The sequence below is a fragment of the Limulus polyphemus genome, unplaced genomic scaffold (genome assembly GCF_000517525.1).
Source record: "Limulus polyphemus unplaced genomic scaffold, Limulus_polyphemus-2.1.2 Scaffold935, whole genome shotgun sequence".
Classification (NCBI taxonomy): domain Eukaryota; kingdom Metazoa; phylum Arthropoda; class Merostomata; order Xiphosura; family Limulidae; genus Limulus; species Limulus polyphemus.
The window spans coordinates 53,556-71,569 of record NW_013666545.1 but is presented as its reverse complement, the minus strand read 5'-3'; the positions used below and the strand labels follow the sequence as shown (position 1 = coordinate 71,569).

At 37.8% G+C, this 18,014-nt stretch overlaps 1 protein-coding gene across 2 annotated transcripts in view; it reads left to right on the top strand.

Moving 5' to 3' along the window:
• The window catches only part of LOC106461329 (LIX1-like protein), a 76,168-nt gene that overhangs the window by 9,729 nt on the left and 48,425 nt on the right, over nucleotides 1-18,014 (top strand). The window contains exon 1 of one of the 2 annotated variants that reach the window (XM_022388199.1): nucleotides 17,162-17,321. The exons of the other annotated variant lie outside the window; for it this stretch is intronic. Within the exon in view, the coding sequence (XP_022243907.1) occupies nucleotides 17,177-17,321 (145 nt within the window). The 5' untranslated portion in view covers nucleotides 17,162-17,176. Of the gene's footprint in view, nucleotides 1-17,161; nucleotides 17,322-18,014 lie in introns of those variants that run through there. 2 annotated transcript variants of the gene reach the window in all.

Here is an 18,014-nt window from a genome sequence, read left to right as displayed (position 1 = left end):
ACAAAACCAAAGTATTTCCACTAAAAGACAACAACATCTCTTAGTCTCTGTTTTTTTTTTGTTTTGTTTTTTTGTGTGTGTGTGTGTTTGCAGTCATGAATGACATGTATGAACTGAGCCTAAATATAGGAAACCTATATTTAGGCTCAGTTCATATATGTCATTTGTGACTTGAGTTAGGGGGGGGGGCATTGAACTGACAGTTTGAACCTTGCCATGAAAGTGGATTATATCTTGCAGTATTACTGAATATTTTTTAATTCCAACCTTCTCTGGAGATTTTCCAAAGTCAATGTAACGTGTGTGTTGTCACTTATTTCCCAAAACTCCTTTTATTTGAGTAATTCAAAAAATTGCAGGTTGTTAATAATATATCAGTTAATCTGAAATTAGAAGTGTGAACATCTGGTTACCTTGATTGCTAGTGGAATCTCTTTCCAAAAAAATAGTCATATAGATTTTAACTTATTTGATTAGAGGCTGTGTCACTGTGCATTTTATATTACTTCGAACACTGCAAGGGTTTCTATATAATCAAAATCAAGTTACCATACACACACACACACACCAATCAGAACCAATAACACTTAAAAGTTTAATTAATCAAGCCATCTCTACTCAACAACACCTAATTAAGGTCATAAAACTAAAAACTACAATGTCCAGAATTTATGGTTATCAGCTGAACACTCCTGCTACCCTTGGACTCAATCCCAACAACATTGCACAACGTTCGGCCAGCCTGGGGGATTTAGGTCAGTGATACCACTAAAGCCAATTCCAATAACATTTCATGAGGTTTGGCCATCCTGGGAGATTCAGATTAGTGATACCCTTCTACACAATTCCAACAACATCCCTCGAGATTCGGGTCATTGATACCCTTGGACTCAATTCCAATAACATCCCTCTAGGTTCGGCCAGCCTGAGAGATTCGGGTCGGTAATACCCTTGGACTCAATTCCAGTAACATCCCTCTTGGTTCAGCCAGCCTGAGAGATTCGGGTCGGTGATACCCTTGGACTCAATTCCAGTAACATCACACTAGGTTCGGCCATCTTGGTAAATTCAGGTCAGCGATAACCATGAACCCAATTCGAACAAAATTTCACGAGATTCGGCCAGCCTGGGAGATTCAGGTCACTGATACCCTGCACTCAACCCCAATGACATCCCAAGAGGTTCGGCCAGCCTAAGATATTCAGGTCAATGACACTCCTATACTCAATCCTAACGACATCCCACAAGGTTTACCCAGCCTGGGAGATTCAGGTCATTTATACCCTCGGCCTCAATCCCATCAATAACCCACGACGTTCAACCAGATCGGATGAATCATGTCAGTCCTAAATTGGCCCAGCATGGCCAGATGTTTAGGGTGCTCGACTCGCAGTCTGCGGGTCACGGGTTCGAATCCCCGTCACATCAAACATGCACGCCCTTTCAGCCGTGGGAGCGTTATAATGTGACAGTCAATCCCACTATTCGTTGGTAAAAGAGTAGCCCAAGAGTTGGTGGTGGGTGGTGATGACTAGCTGCCTTCCCTCTAGTCTTACACTGCTAAATTAGGGACGGCTAGCGCAGATAGCCCTCGTGTAGCTTTGCACGAAATTCATAACAAACAAACAAACAGTCCTAAATCCGCGCACTGTAGGCCACCATTCCTCATACATGTAACAGATCAATTGAAAACTGTTATAAATGTTATAACCAACCAAACCGAATGAAAACAAGTATAAAGTACACGTTGCCACCCACAAAACAATATAAAACAACACACATTAATCAGTGTTGAATTCAGGCTGTGTACAGAGGGGAAAATCTCTCTGTAGGCTAGTTAGGCCTTGATTGTACTATGCTGCTGGAATTACTTTTAAGAATTTATGAGTGAAAGTTAAAAATGTATAACAATACGTCAACTACATTATATCTGTCACTTCTAGTGCCACGGGGGCCTTTCGTTCAATACTAGGGCTCATCAGACCGGTTGGGATACGATAGACACATAGTAGTAGAAGTGGCAGGTGTTTGAGTTTTTTACTAATTAAAATTAATTAATTAGCAACCTGGGATGTTCGAGGATTAGCGATCCTCCTTCGCTCCGCACGCGAAAGGGGTTGCGAGGCTGAATGGTAAAATAAAATTGGCAGTACGTGAGATTTTGAGTTATACTGAAGGTGTGTATGTGAAAGAGAGAGAGAGAGAGAACGATAGAATGATGGAACGAAGCCTTGATTCATTCTTTGTCTTTGTTAAGTTACTGTTCTATCCTCTATCCCGGGAATTAGTTGTGGGGAGAAACGGGAGTACCCTGAGAAAAGCCACCTTCACTAATCAGGCTCCGAACATTCTACCTGGTCAGTGCCCATGATACTTGAAAATATCAGAAAAAAAAAAAAGATTAATGATCGCACATGAGAACGTTGTCTGACTAGGAAAGGCAAGAAAATAATCATTATCCGGGTCATCATTATCGCTGGGAGGGAGGCTTCGGAATGGTGAAGGTCTTGTACCTCTGGGGAAGAGTGAGTTGCAGGCGAGGCTGAAGGGCGGAGGCTGGAGGAGACATTTAGACAGGCGGGGAAGATGTGGCTGGTTCTGGCTCTATTTCGGGTTGTATTCCTAGTGGTTGTTCGGGTTTGGGTATTGCGGTCTAATATTTTCAGATGTTCTCGAGTCCTGGGTTTCGTTGTTCTGTGTCATCTTAGCTTCTAGTTTCATCTACTTGCTGGGTGTGGCGCGAGTATTTTGATCTTTTCTTGCTTTAGCTTGATCTGTGGTCGTCTGGGTTGCTTGATCTGTGGTGGGTGTACTGTAGTTCAAACTTGGGTGTTGAGCGACAAGTTTACTTGGGTTAGTCGTTGGTATTCTTGATTTTCGATATGGTATTTCGGCTTTAAAGTGAAAAAAAAAATGAAAGAAGCATCCATTATGAAAGAATGTTTTTTTGATATTTCTTTGGAAGCTGTCATGACTTTCATGAAATGTGATGGTTTCCACTTTTCTTTGGGACGATCCCGTGTACTACATGGATTCTATTGAGTGTGTATGTCTCGCTCTAGAGCTTGTATTTCTTCAGTGTTTATGGATGGATCCACATTCCCCAGGAAAACAATGTGTAGGCTGGTACTGCTCTTGGGTAGTTGACATTTCACTGGTGGGTTGGAGTTCTAGGACTGACATATATATATATATATATCGGGTCATCTGGAGTCTTTCCGTAGCCTCCTTGTAGCTCCAGAAATCAGGAGGACATTGGGCTTGTTCCTGCGGATAGAGTCCACGATTTCTCGGGGAGAATTATCGATTGGTGATTCTGTCGAGGATAACTCGCATTTTCATCTCTGCTATGACACCCTGTTGAATGGAACCCCCGATAGACACATTTGTGATTGAGATGCTATATATATTATCACATTCCATGATGAACAATTGTTATGGTGTGATCTAGATTAAGTTGGTGGATTATGTTATTTTATCTATTTTCAAATGAGAACACTGGAAATGATGAATAACACAATATTATTTATTTACGTTAACACCAGCTATTCAGTGTTATTATTTATTTTTACTGAATTAACTTTACTTATCATTTATAAGAACGAGAGAACCAGCAAAATTGAGTCCACGCACAAAGTACCAATACTAATATATTTGGGGTAAAATTATATCCCATCGCAGCACAGTATTTTCAAGTACACGTGCCTTTTTGGTTTGTATTTTTAACAACTGCAACGTATGGAATAATATGAAAATATTCACCTTCTCCGCGTTGTCACATAATCCACCTGGTTGGTATAGGGTTGCAAAACAACGTATAGCTGACGTGGTGAAAATCTATATCATGTGTTATTCGTAGATTGTTTGACCTATGTCAAACAATTGCTGGACATTGCTCTGGGTGGACAGGACACATTGCCATCTTTTGAATTATTTTATTTTCATAAATTGTTTGTTTATTTGTAATTAAGCACAAAGCTTAACAATGGGCTATCTGTGCTCTGCCTACCACGGTTATCGAAACCCGTATTCTAGCGTTATAAGTCCTCAGACATATCGCTGTGCCACTGTGGGGCATTTTCGTAAATTAAAAGCTTCTTGGAACTAATTATCTTTGTTTACTCGCACATAATTAGGGTGACTTGATCTTTATTATTTACGATTTTGAAAGTTACCACTACGTGGCAAATATGCACCTACAAGAAAAACATATCATCAACAGTAAGATTCTTGAATTTATAACTGTGTCTTGTATTGGTGTTAATATGCCTTCTGTAAAGATGTTTTGTCAAAAAAAAAAGAAGAAGATATAAGCAAAAGTAAAAAGAAAGGGCCGGCCGAAAGAACCCTATAGGATTCAGGAGTAGCCGTCCCTAATTTTGGACTACTTATCAGAAGGAAGACAGTCAGCAGTACCCGCCACCACAAGGGTTTTGTCCGGTTCTTTGATCCAAATAACAACATTGGCTGTAACTTTTATAATGCGTAATCGTGTTTAGTAACATCGCGTATTGAACTCTGAACCCTTCGACGCGTACGTAGCGCCACGTCCGGGCCCAGTGAGAAAAAGTCCAGGTAAATTTTAGAAATATAACTATCCAAATAATTTTTGAAACCAGTATGTTTTAGAAGATCAAAATAAACTGCAGATTAAATGAGCTAATTAAATGGCACAATGTTGTGTCAGGGTTTCAGATGTAACAACACAGAACAGGACAGACTGGTGCACTCGTTTAACTAATTTCACCTCCTATCGATAAAGTGCTTACAACGATAAAATTGGTGGTTCGATTCACCGCTCTAGATGGAGTGCAAATAGCTCACTGTGTATTTTTGCGCTAAACAACCCCCCCCCCCCGCGTCACAGCAGCATGTCTGCGGACTTACAATGCTAGAAATTTGGTTTCGATACCCGTGGTGGTAAGAGCACAGATAGCCTATTGTGTAGCTTTGTGCTTAACTTCAAACAAACTTGTCACTAAAAACAAAAAAGAAAACATCTAATTTCAGAACCGTTCAATATGTCTTTAATTATCTAAAAACTCCTATAAGAAGAACTGCGAAACAAATATAATATAACAATTAGTAATAATGATAATAATTAGCCTGAATTATGAGTAACAGACAAAACTCAAAAAAAACTCTATGGTCACTCTGCCTCAGGCCATAAGTTGGATATTCTCGACGTTAGCGATATTTTCAGGCCTAAGATCAGACTTTGCATCACAGTAGTACTACGGACGTTAAGGATTCGGGGAACAAGTATCACCGGTATTACTATTAACTACCTCTTTGGTACTCTCGTCTATTTTCAAGATTTGCTGTCCCTTTTTTTTTTATACTTATCAACTTACCCAAACCAAACAGTAAGTCTTGTAGCTTTATCAAAACTGGCCAGCGTTTTGGAAATAAAGCTTTACAACATGCAAAGTTTGAAAATATGTCTCGTTAATCCTAAAACTATCCTTATGAATTTAGTGAGTGTCTCTAATCGTGCCCAGTACCAACAACAGAAGATATGTCTCGTTATTTCTAGAGTCACAATTATAATCACAGTAAGCCAAGTATATGTCTCATTATCATTTTGAGGGATGATAAGTGGTGTCAACACAGCACTTGAAAAGTACCATCGAGAAATAAGCGATTGTAGTAGAGTCCTCAAGCAGGGTTGACAGAATTCATTAATAAATGCTACTAATCATGCCCAAAACTAACAATAACAATTACATATAATGTCTCACAGCACGTTTTAAACTAAAAGCCAGAAAAGTATTTCTGTTTCAGTGTACTTATTTATATCCACAAACAAGGCTGCTGACCTAGCATTTACTAAAATATCCAATGTGTTAAAGTACCTAAACAAATAGTGATTAACCCGCAATATTCTTAATCCCAGTGATTATCCTTTAATATTCTTAATTCTAGCCTTAGGATAACCAGTGATTAACCAGTAATATTTATAAATCTGGCATTGGGAGAACCAGTGATTAACCAGTAATATTTATTAAGCTGGCATTGGGAAAACCAGTGATTATCCCTTAATATTTTTAAACCCAGTACTGGAAAATAAACCAGTGATTTTCCTATGATTACCTTAAACTCAACACTTAGTAAGTAATCGGCGATTATCCCATTTCCCATTTTTAATCCAAAAATTCGAAAATTACACAGAGATTATCCCATAAAATTCTTAAATCCTGCTTTGGGAAAAATAAACAGAGATTATCTTACAGCATTCACTTTACTGATATCCCCAAAGCGTGCTAAAATCTGGCTAACAAGTAAATCCTAAGAATTTGTTGCCCCATATCTTCCCCACGTTCAGTATGGTATTAATAGTTTACAGGCTACAAAGCACTATTTGTCAAAAGTATTAGTGCATCTACTTAACCGCCCCCCCCCCCCCAACTATTTATGTACCAGTCGTAGGATAAAGTTAAACACCATATTTGCTTCCTTCCTCTGAAATACGGCAACCTTTAATTCAAACAACTTTTCTTATTCGAAATATATTTTTTACTGAGTAAAGTACACATAACTAAAAGCTTTGATACTCCGATAAAAAAAAATGATGAGACTGGTTGCTTAATCCCCAATAGTTACACCAAGCTGGACATTTGTGTTCATTAATAAATTACCCACAAACTTAATAGTGGTTTTTATGTTTAACCCTCAAATTACTAATTGCTTTTTATACTGCTTAATACCGGTGGTGTCTACATATTGCATTGTGCTGATTTTTGCCAATTACAACATTCAATGTAGACCTAGCATGGCCTGTGGTTAGGGCACTTGGCTGTTAATCTGAGAGCTGTGGTTTCGAATTCCTTCGTGAGGGCGTTATCATATTACGATCAATCCCACTATTCACTGGTAAAAAGTAGCCCAAGAGTTGGCAGTGGGTAGTATTGACGAGAGGCATTCCCTCTAGTATATCACTGCAAAATTAGGGACGGCTAACACAAATAGCATTCGAGTAGCTTTGGTCGAAATTCAGAAATAAATTTTCAGTTTAAAGTGCTGACAAAAAAAGTGTAAGTGTGTGTGTGTGGGGGGGGGGGGTATCATTTTCTATAGGAAATACACAGCGGATCCCCATCGCTAATTAATGAATTACTTACAAAATTGATGGTTTCTTATTTTTTATGTAATCCCATATCTTACTGGGGGCCCTGTAACCAACAAAAATCGTGAACCCGTTTATGAGCAATTTGGTGAATTAGTAATTTTAAAAACCCTTATTTCGAAAGCCGATAGGGACTGAAACTGAACTCCATCGGTATTTCTGGGGTTAAATTCACTATTTTAATAAAATAACCTGTAACTCTGTAATTAGAAAGAATTAAAGCGCCACAAATTCTCCCACATTGCTAACCCTAGAATTTCAGTGTTACAGCCGGAAACGTAGGTTAACATTTTAAAAATGTAAACAGAAGTAACGAACGGGTCAGAACAACTTCGACTAAACGCACCATTTTCCCGCTACCTGATTTCAGACATTTGTTAATACACCGAAACTCGAATAACAGGTATCACCAGTTCTGCAACAACCGACATCAATTTCGAACATAAACGATCCTATTTGTATACGAAGATAGAAGTTTCTGTTTACTTACAGCAAGGTTTATAACTAGACACCACACAGACACTGATAACAAATAACTTTTTGTATTGAAACTGGAAATCGTGGATTCGTGGTGTATCATGCATGCTTCTGATATCTTGTTATGTTTCAAAACCCAATGATCATGATAACGTTTTTGACAAAAATGTTGTCTAAAAATCTCTCACTAATTGAAACAAAAAAAAATCATTATGTTTCTTCATAAATGCCGGTAATAAAATTGTTTGTGAGGTGGGTTGGCCGAAGTTGGAGGTCAATCAGGCTTATCAGAAGTACGCCTGGAGACCAGGAAGGGATTCTGGAGCATGCTTCCTCAAAAAATGTTTAACAACGAGAGTTGTACTTTGGGCCTATTTTGATGCAGTGGTGGGCCAAGATATGACGGAAATCAAGGAAAACACACACGTTTATTTTCGGACATTGGCGAAAAGGTTCTCAAAGACCATTTCGCTTCGTGATCATTATCCGAGCTTAGGTCTTATATTTTGCATTTGACCTCCCCCCCCCCCCGGTAGATGGTAACTGGTTTCTGGAGAACATTATTATGATTACTACACGAGGGTCAGAGTATCCCAAACTTACTCTGACCCTTTTCAGGGTAATGTCCATCTATGTACTTGCAGTAATATATGAATATACATATTTTCTCTTCATTCTCAAAGACTGTCTGTGCTGCCGTCTCTAATTTTGAATTGATAAACTAGACTTTACTAGAAGGAAGGCAGGTAGCCATCAGTGCCCTCTAGAGTTATTGTTATCTGACCAAATAGTGCGATTTGACTGTCACACTTCGAGAGCTAGTCTAGGTTATTTATGACGCCGGTTGCTATATTTGGACTTACACCAAAACTCCTACCCCCCAATAAAAAACCCACAAAAACAACAAACAAACAATGTGTGAAGTTTATAAATAGTGTTTCTCTAGTACCATATCCCATCTTTTATTTCCATCTGTGACAATTTTTAAGAACTTTATAACGTATGTCATTGTTTTTCACACATTTTCGTTGCACAACATTTTAATAAAAATGTTATTGCGAATGAGTGAGAGAGATACTTCTTTTACAACAGCTTCTTTTTTTTAAATGTTGAAAAAAAAAATCTGAACATTTCGTATTAAAATAATTTTGGAAATATCTGGAGGCCGACCATGAACCACTGGCAACAGCCACAACAAGAAGGCAAAAATCTTACAACTCTTATGGGGGCGGGGGGACAGCAGATGTCGCCCTAACACCTGAGCGACCAAAATGTACTTTGAAGTTATTCTTTAAACGCTTGCTTGTTTGTTTGCAGTTAAGCACAAAGCTACACGATGAGCTATCTGTGCTCTGCCCACCACGGGTAACTAAACCCGGTTTCTAACGTATGCCGGTGGAGGGGAGGGGCATTTTTAAACGCCAAATCAATTTTGGCAACAATATAAATGTATTCTTTGCAACATCTGTGAAATTAATAGACAACAGTTTCAGTTCATAATAATTTCGTTAGCTTTTAGTTGTTATTTATTCGATACTTATCGCTTTTATCTGCCATTATATTTAACAAAAACAACAACAAAAATTACCTAAAACACTTTTCAACGTATTTATTTTCGGTCATTAGCTTCAGGATTATGACAATGGGCTTCTTTGTTTTACTCTAACATTAACAACACAGTTAAATAAATGTAAACCTTCACGTGGTAGTATCTGTCTATTTACACATGAGTGTATGTCTAGTCTTAACATTTAAAATGTTTTATACAACAAAAATGCAAATATCAAAACACTGAAATAATATTAACCACTTTTCCCCATTTTCATGAACATGGAATAGATGTTTAGGTTAAGGTAAAATTTAGGTTATCATAACGATATTGTGTACTCATTGTTTAATACTAACACCACTGTTTATAAACATTGTTTATTTCAAACAATACCACAATCGCATCATGTATTGTCAATTTGAAAACAGGTTATACATATATATATATACAAACTGAAATACCCGTCAACTGACGGGGAATGTTTAAACTTAATTAAAATGGTGTAAATTTAACAGCAATCATATATTCCAAAGTAATAACTTGAACATAAACTTTGTCTCAAAATTGTAAAATTATAACAAAGTTTCCTCATAAACAACATTTGTAGTTTGCTTTCCATCTACCAACAAATAAAGATTTTGAGGTGATCTCACCCTACATCTCACTGACCATGAGAAAGGCATGGTTGTTTGAGAAACAATCCAGCAACTTTCATACTTTGACTTTGAATCCCGTTAGAATATTCAACATTGTCTAAAGCGTTAATCTGCCAAGATTGTTTGAAATTGACTCGTTTGGTTGGGAGTAATTAACCAACAGGCTTTACAAAATATAAATAAGGTTAAATTCAATTTTGATCCCTATAAGACATTCCCCATAGTTCATAGTGTTTACATCCAAATTTTGGTTGAGATTGGCTCAATAGGCTCGGAGGAGATAGGGTGCAAATAAACAAACATTTCATTTTTTTATATAGATATTCAAAATCAGCTTCGAAAATATTTAATTCTTTTTTACTCTGAGTCTGGATTTTATAGAAATATTTGAAAGTTTGAAAAATAAGTGTCGTATTGGAAATATGTATTCATCCCGTCAGTTTCACACTCCTGTCTTGTCAATGCTGTTGTAAGGTATTATATTGTTGAAAGGGTTCTTTTGGATCATTTGACAAGAATAATAGCAAGTTCAGTCCACGTAAAGATCAATAATTAGTTTATTTCTTTGATAACATTTCTACAGGTAATGTTCACTTTCACACAGTTTAAGCCTAATCTCACAAATGACGTTTCGACAGAAATTCCCCGCTAATGGTACTACGTCTCATTTACAAATACAAAATATACTAGTACTCTTGAGCAATTTCACGGCTAATCGATCAAGCAACTAAATATACGTGGTACTGAACTATTTTGGTTGTAATTAAGCACAAAGCTACACAATGGGCTATCTGTGCTCTGTCCACCACGGTCATCGAAACCCGTATTCTAGCGTTGTAAGTCCGCAGACATTCCGCTGTGCCACTGGGAGGCCACTGAACTATTAACCACTACTAAATGAATACTTCCTGAACTGCATACTTATATTTATACCTAATTTATCCTTTTCTAAATACTGGTTGAAATTTGTAGATTCTTGACGTCATCATAAGGATGCACTGTCTCTAGCAAAACAACTAAATTTCAATATTGAAAATACAGCTTACAAAAATGTCATATTAGTTTAATCTTGTGTCAAGGCCGTGAGTTTTTGATACGGTTAACGTAATTAACTGTTAGTAAGGGAAGATGGGCATCTAATTATTTGACTAGACAAACAGGCCTATGGGGAATAATTTTTGAGTATTGCACATTAAGAAGAGAATAAAAAACATATTTCAAGGTACGATTTGTTTTTCGTTAAAAAGTGACTCTTATTAAAGTTCGAAAAAACAAATGAAATACAGCAGCTGTAACGTGTCGTTCACAATTCGGAAGACATTTGTCACCGATGATGTTAAATTATCAAGCAGGAAGAAAAGAACGGCCCGTGGACTTAACGTAGAGGTCAGTCACCTCTGACGTCCATTTTTCAAAGTAAGTTATCCACCGTTACCTCTCAAGGTGTCAGTCCATTACACCCAGCAGGTGACAGCAGTTGTAGAAGCTTCATGGCCGAAGTTTGGTCACACCGACAGACGTCTTACTTGGATAATGGGTTGTGTGTTTTTTTGTCAGGCCGCCCGAAAACTTTTCCCTGCGATAGGTTAATGGCCTATGGTGTGGGCCTTTCCCCTTCTACCGCAGACCTTGGAAGTTTTGTCGGTGATGATAAGATCACCCGTGTGGACCGCGGTAATTGGAGTCACGAGCAGGGTCTCGCGTGACGTTGAGTTGTGTTGAATACTGCAGCCTAGTTTGTTCAGTGAAAAAAAAAAATCTTGAAGCAAAACTTTCATTTACACAAGTTGTCACTATGAACAGGTATTTTCAAATGTTATATTTAAGAAAGAACTAACAAGCTGAATGCTGTTGTTCAGATTGGACTCTGTTATTGTAAACCTAACTATCATCTTGTTAACAAATATTTACATGACGATTTGAACATTTATAATTAGGAGAGAATGAAAAAACTAGGGTAAACAATTTATTATAAAAACTCGAAAGTAAGTATACCATTATCATTATTTGTCCTCTGGTGGCTCAGCCATAATCCATGGGATTATAACTTTAAAACTCGGGATTCGATCCACGCAATGGACTTAGCGTAGATAGCCCATAATGTCACCTTGCACTAAAACTAACGTATATTTTCCTATTATCTAATAAGGTACGCCTAAAGAATAATATAGGCAAATTTAACCTGAGTGGCATTTTAACTACAAAAAAAACACAAAAAACACCAACTTAGCTTCCGTCTCTAGAAAGCTCTAGTTTGATTGCAGGGGGTGAGCAGATGGGCGGACCAAGGCATTACATGATTGGTGGATGAAGTGTTACCAAAGTCTGAGAGTCACGTCAACACGAGTCAAGTTTAGATGGGTAATGTGAGGGTATTTTTTTTTTAGTTCATGGTATATGTTGGAAGGGAGGGGGTTGTACGTTTCGGCGCCAGCTATATTAACTACGTATAGAATAGTACATGAAATTCAACTGAGTTAACAAGTTGTATATTTTAAGGTATCATCTTTGTTGTTACCCCAAACTAGCTATTTGTCGTCGTTGTTTAAAGTAGAGTCCGAAATGCGTTATATATCTAATAACTGTTATCAAACACAATTTTTTTTTTTTATATTTTACGCTCTACCTTATGAACGCTGCCCGTATCCACACTCTGGAATACGTTTTTTGATCAACTTCCGAACTGTTTTGGCATCTAAACTTTTATTTCTTATAAAACTAAAATACTTTATTTTTGATACCAACATTTCTTAAAGACCCTTTTTGAGTTGTCTTTGAGCATGAGTCCGAGTTTCGACTTCGGACAACACATATTCACAAGAGATTATATCAACGTAACTCGGTAATCTGGACATTTAAGCACAGCAAGTTAATTCTCGTGATATATCGAAGCTTGATATATTTTCAGAAATAAATCAAATCGAGACAAGGTTGCGCCTGTAATCAAACCTCAGTTCGTGGTTCTGTCACGACCACATTGTTTACTGGTAGATAGGTGACGCAGAACGTTGAACAATGAGAAATTTAGACTAACAATTTAACGAATATTTGTTTAAAAATAAATGGTTGCCTCGTCGTCACTATTATAAACAGAAAAAGTATATCTATTCTAACGGCTAAGTAAGACATTGAAAAGAAGTTAACGTATTAGTGTCATTATTTAACACTGTACTAGAGACGTATACATAATATAATTTTAAGCTTATTTGCTATTACAGAGGGGTACGTTGTACGAAATCGATTTTGGAGCCTCATCATGTCCTTCTCTGTTTTACAACAATGCATCTTGACAGTAGCCCTGCAGCGTTGTTTGTGTTGCAAAAGGCCCCGTCTTAAGATTATCTTGTCGAATGCAAGCCACTCTTCCCTGCTGGGTTTCCACAATATACTGGTCGAGGACGATGGTTTCTCAGCGCCTGTTTCAACTGTCCTTGCCCCAAAACCCATAGGCGCTGAGTCTGACGACTTGACTAATATGTCTTCGTATGTAATAGCAAGAATATCCGTTTCATTCCCCAGTTTCTTGAGGAATTGAATGGGAGGTATGAATGACATCCTTATCTTGGTGAATCCATGCCCTGTTGGCCTCGTTTACAAACATAGAAACTTTTTAATTATACTGCGTTCTGTTGCACAGGGAACGTGGACACATTTTACAGCTGACCTTTCTGTTCGTGGATTCTCAGCTGTTACAAGGCGCCGTACTTTGCTTACCCAATCTGGGGGTATGACTTGTTGTAGGTGTCTTTCTGGATGGTTCTGGCTCCCCATGTTGATCCATATTCCCAATGTCATTAAGTACACAGGATATTACCGTCTTAGAAATTCTAAATTATCGATCTCAAAACATTTTTATGACCTGTGTGTATGATTATTTTCATCTGATAGGGCTGTTTCGTATCCTTTCCAAAAATATTCAATTTTTGGTGACATCATACTATCTACAAAACTCCAAACAATAATAAAATGTAGTTTTGATACACAAAGTCCCACGTGACCTCATATCGGCTGTGGTTGTCTTGCTACTTTCATATTCTAAATCGTTTCCATGTAACGCACTCTGTAAAATCCAAAAATGTAAATAATACATTAATATTGTTGTAAGAAGAAGATAAATGTGTGTTATTCGTTTTGGCCGAGTGTCACCTAGTGGTTAGATTGTTCATGGTTGGAGCCTCGTTATCACAAAATGGATCGCGCTTCACACTTTGGGGCTGTGGATATGAGATAAAAGTGACTGTCATTCCGTCTATTCGATTAGGGGAAAAAGTCTCCCAGTGAAAATCTCTGGCCAAAATGTTTTTTATATATTTTTTTCTGGATATTAGCTAAACGAGGGTTATCTGTGCATTGCCGTCTCTAACTTTCAACTGATAGACTAGAGGGAAAACAGCTAGTCAACAACACCTACCATCAATTCTTGTGCTACTATAACCATTTAAAGATATGTTTTGTTGATTGTTTTATATAAATATTTTCAGGCTCTTAGTTTATAATTATTCCTGAATGGAGGGAATGTTTTTTTCTTTGTTGTTTTTTCTCATGATTATTAAAAAAGAACAACAACAAAAATAGGCTGCAAGTCTGGACAGACACTTCAGTTTATCCACACACAAAAAGTTGCATTTTATTTTATATTTCATATTTCGAAAAACATCACTAGAGGTCTCTGCTAAAAAATACAATTGATAGAGGAGTAAATACCGACATCATTGTAGTTGATCCGTAAGCGGTGTTTGTGATCTTAGCTCTCCTTAAAAATCACAACAGTCACTCTTTCATGTATGTAGTTATATTTTTAAGTCAATATTTAAGCTTTACATAGGAGAGTGTATTTAAATCGCGTTAGGCTTAATGGTAAAATCCAGTTTTCTGTTTAGCTGTTTTATTTCCAGAAGAAACAAGTTGTTAGGGTGTTTAATTATTTCGGATCTAGAAGCATCTTTATAGCTTCTGTATATGTAGGAACAAAATGTTCACCAGACTGATACACACACACATATTGGAAGACTAAATGTGGCCAGCTAATAGAGGTCTATGTTTTATTAGTTCTGGTCTACATATACATCGACTCTAATCTAGATAGCCTTTAGTTAACAATGTACTATAGAGTCAATTTTTATGAGATGACATCGGTCATATCAATGGAAAATAATATTCTTGTATCCAATTGTGTGTCAAGACCAATGACTTAGAATGTAACCTATCACGTGACTGATCAAAAGACTTATGAAGTTTTTGAAGCACTTACTGTAAAAAAACTTCTCTGAGTTTATCAAAGATGTAACTAGGTTTATGAATCAGATTACCAACACAAAACCAGTCTTTAGTGATTTTACTCGCTGCCGAAGATCCTTGATTAAAAAACAAATGATAGGTATTTCTTGAATTAAGATGGTGTCTCCAATCGCCCTCCTGGTGTAAGTGTGATAATGATCTATGATATAACACATTTTGTGAAATGACCAGCTTGTCCCACGTGCTTTCTGATAACAACTTGAATATCTTTTGAATATAATGTCAGTTTTTATTCATTCGTGAATAGGTCTTGTTACGTTATATTACCCAGAATTCCCTATAATGAACCCGTCAGCGAAATTAAAAGTGGAGAGTAATCAGCGTGTGGCCTAATGGTTAGAGTGATGGGCTACGTATCGCAAAGCCCAAAGGTCGAACCACAATATGTTGTTGAAAATGCTTAGTAATTACAGCTGTAGGGACGTTATAACTGTGACATGCAATCCTGCTCTTCGATTAGTCGTAAAAGGGAGCGAGTGCTGTTGACTGGCTGTCACTCTATTGTTCAGACTGTTGACTGGCTGCCTCTCTGTTCAGTATTTCTAACTTAAAGATGGCTGTGCTTGAGCTTTAGAAAAAAAAAGGAACAGTGGCAAGTATTTAGTTTCTAAAAGAGAGAACACTTTCCTAAACTGGGGTGCTCAGGAATATTGATATCCCCTTCGCCCGGCACACGAAAAAATTTTTGCTGAGTTCGTGGGGTTAATAAAGTTTGGAGATGAGTCATAACTATTAATTAGACGGATATAATGACTTGAGAAATGTATGGAAGTTCAGGAGGCAGAAAGAAGAAGACCAAGGCCGATGACGATGTTGAGGAGAAGAAGCAAGACGACAACTTTCGACAAAGTACATTGTAACAAACGTCCCATAAACATGGTCACCAGGTGGAGCCCTAGGAATCTCAGACAGGCTGTTTACCAATGTGTCCCATAAGGTAGTGGTTCTCAAAGTGTGGTCCGCCTTCCATTGGTGGTGCGAGAGGGTCCTCCAGGTGGTCTGCAAGCTGGTCCAAAATCCAAGTCACTGACGCGCAACGCCATGGCCTAAGCCATACGAGGGAACTGAACAGGTGGGGTAGGACCAATAGGTGGTCCGCGGGGACTTTTGCCCCGCTAAAGTGGTTCGAAGACGAAAATGTTTGAGAATGACTGGCGTTAGGTGGTTGTTACTCAGGCTGGAAATATCATATTTTTGAATCTCCTGAAGCTAGTTGAAATTACCAATTTTAGATTTGGGACACTTAGAACTGATGCTTCACAATCGTTTTCTACATTTGACATTTTCTGTGAACTGGAGTGAAATTACTAAACAAGCAATACGAGTCATGTAGCAACGCAATTTAACCAATAACTACAGAGCGAAAGTAATTTTTGTCTCTTATTTTCGAAGCGCAAGGAACTCTTTTAGCACAAACTAAAGATACGGTTAATATTTGACGACTTTTGATAAAAGCATGTATAATTTATATGCATAGTTTACCTCGCAAAACTAGGCAGAACACGAGACTATTACATTATTCCGCGTCTTCGCATCCAGTGACAAAAACTACTGGAACTGCCCATCTGTGTTTAACTTAACGTTTCATGTTGCAGGTGATACAGAGAAATGCTGAAGGTAAAAATAAATAGTATATTCGTTAGGTGTTTGTGTTGCGAAGAGGAACACACTAGGAACGTTATTAAATATTATCTCACCTGGTGAGGGTGTTTGGTATTCGGCATGTGCACAGTTTATCTCCTGACCCCCTAGGGAGGCGGAGGTAATCGGCACATAGCCTTTGGCCCAGAGAATAGGCTGCCCTGCTGGGCTGGTATCATTACCCCAACCCAAGCTAGGCTGCGCCAGACAGTTAACGGGCTTGAAGCTGTTCCCCCACCCCTCAGATCTGGGAGGCCGCAAAGGGAAAGGAAATCCACCGTCGTCCTGAGGAATTAGAGAAGCGTCAACCACAGTGGTGCTCAGCTGTGCCGTAGCTAACGCTCTTTGTCTCTAGTAGCCTGATCGCGCAGCCTAGCAGGCTTTAGAAGAAGTTCTGTTGTGGGCCCGTGAGGTGATCAGGGCATCACCATGGCCAAAGTGTCCAACAACAGAAACGACAGCTCGGCCTCTACTACTGCTCTGCTCTTATGGGCTATCCAAGATTTGTCGAACAACAACAATCACTCCTTATCCACCTACCACCAAATATGGAGCAAGTTACGCCGGCGAAAAGGTACAGTTTTCAAATAACTTTCTGAGAAATTGTCCTTCATAAACCTTTCAAATATTGAGTTTTTTAACTTCTTTGGCGAAAACGGCTATAATTTGTTTCTGCAATTTCATTGAAATTCACGCTGCTGAGTTTTGACTTTGTAATAATACTAATAGGTTTTAGCACTTTCATATTTATGGTATCCAGTAGTTTACAAACATTTCGACTTTTAAAATATTTTAATTGTTTGTGACGATGTTATTTTCTCGGCGCCTCGAGAAAAGAGTTATTGTTATTGCCATGTGACTTTTGTTACTTGGTTATATTGTTCTTTCGGAAACCATCCGATCTTTTTTTTTTCACTTATGTTTACGACAACTTTGTAGTAATTGTAGGGACTCGTTACGGTTTTTTTATGTGTTTATATAGTTATGTGATTTAGTGTTAAAACTCGCACTAAAGAAATAGCCTGTTGACACAATTTTCACGACGGTGCATTGAAAATAGTCACTACTGTTATTTAATGTCCCCCAGGATTTCAGCGGTAAATCTCGGGCTTATAAAGCTAATATGTGGTAAAACTATATGGGTTATAGAAAAACGTTATTTTTGCTTTAACGGTAAGCAATACGGGTTGTAGAGAGAAACCTTTTTACTTTAACGGAGAACAGTACGGGTTGTAGAAGGAAACCATTTTACTTTAACGGAGAACAA